The sequence below is a fragment of the Ailuropoda melanoleuca genome, unplaced genomic scaffold (assembly GCF_002007445.2).
Source record: "Ailuropoda melanoleuca isolate Jingjing unplaced genomic scaffold, ASM200744v2 unplaced-scaffold47773, whole genome shotgun sequence".
NCBI lineage: Eukaryota > Metazoa > Chordata > Mammalia > Carnivora > Ursidae > Ailuropoda > Ailuropoda melanoleuca.
The window spans coordinates 1-671 of NW_023220251.1; the positions used below are offsets into that span (position 1 = coordinate 1).

Below are 671 nucleotides of genomic sequence, written 5' to 3' on the forward strand. Positions count from 1 at the left end.
GGAACTAATGAGTCGTTGGAGCGCCAGATGCGCGAGCTGGAAGAGAGCTTTGGCATGGATGCTGCTAACTACCAAGACAACATTAACCGCCTTCAGGACGAAATCCAGAACATGAAGGAAGAAATGGCGCGCCACCTGCGCGAGTACCAGGACCTGCTGAACGTAAAGATGGCCCTTGACATTGAGATTGCAACCTACAGGAAACTGTTGGAGGGCGAGGAGTGCAGGATCACTGCGCCAGTCCACTCTTTCTCTGCTATGAACATGAGAGAAACCAACCTTGAATCCCGCCCAAATGACATCCAATCAAAGAGGACACTTCTGATCAAGACTGTTGAGACCAGAGATGGACAGGTCGTCAACGAAAGGGATCACGATGAATTGGAATTGGACATGGAGTGAAGAGGTAGACCCCTGAGAGCCCAGCATGCCTTTTCATTGAAAGAGAACCTTCACCAGCAAGATGAACCCGCGCTCAGCTTGCAAGTGCCTTTTTGCGGTTAATTCCAGAGCGCAAGATAGCCACGATAGTCTGTAGGTCTGGCAGGCAGAATCCTCTTTCTGGAGGATAGAAAAAAAGAGTTTACAACAGAGTCTAGTTTACAGAAAAACAAATAGCAATATCTTGTGCTGCAATACTGTTTTTTTTTAAATATCATTCCAATAAAAAG

The 671-nt window shown here is 46.8% G+C and overlaps 1 protein-coding gene across 1 annotated transcript; it reads left to right on the forward strand.

Moving 5' to 3' along the window:
* Positions 1-6: 6 nt before the first annotated feature.
* On the forward strand, positions 7-402 carry LOC117799349 (vimentin-4-like; the record flags this gene model as incomplete). Its single annotated transcript, XM_034651823.1, has 1 exon — positions 7-402. A coding segment is annotated over one exon (396 nt), but the record flags the coding sequence as incomplete, so codon positions are not given.
* Positions 403-671: the final 269 nt, after the last annotated feature.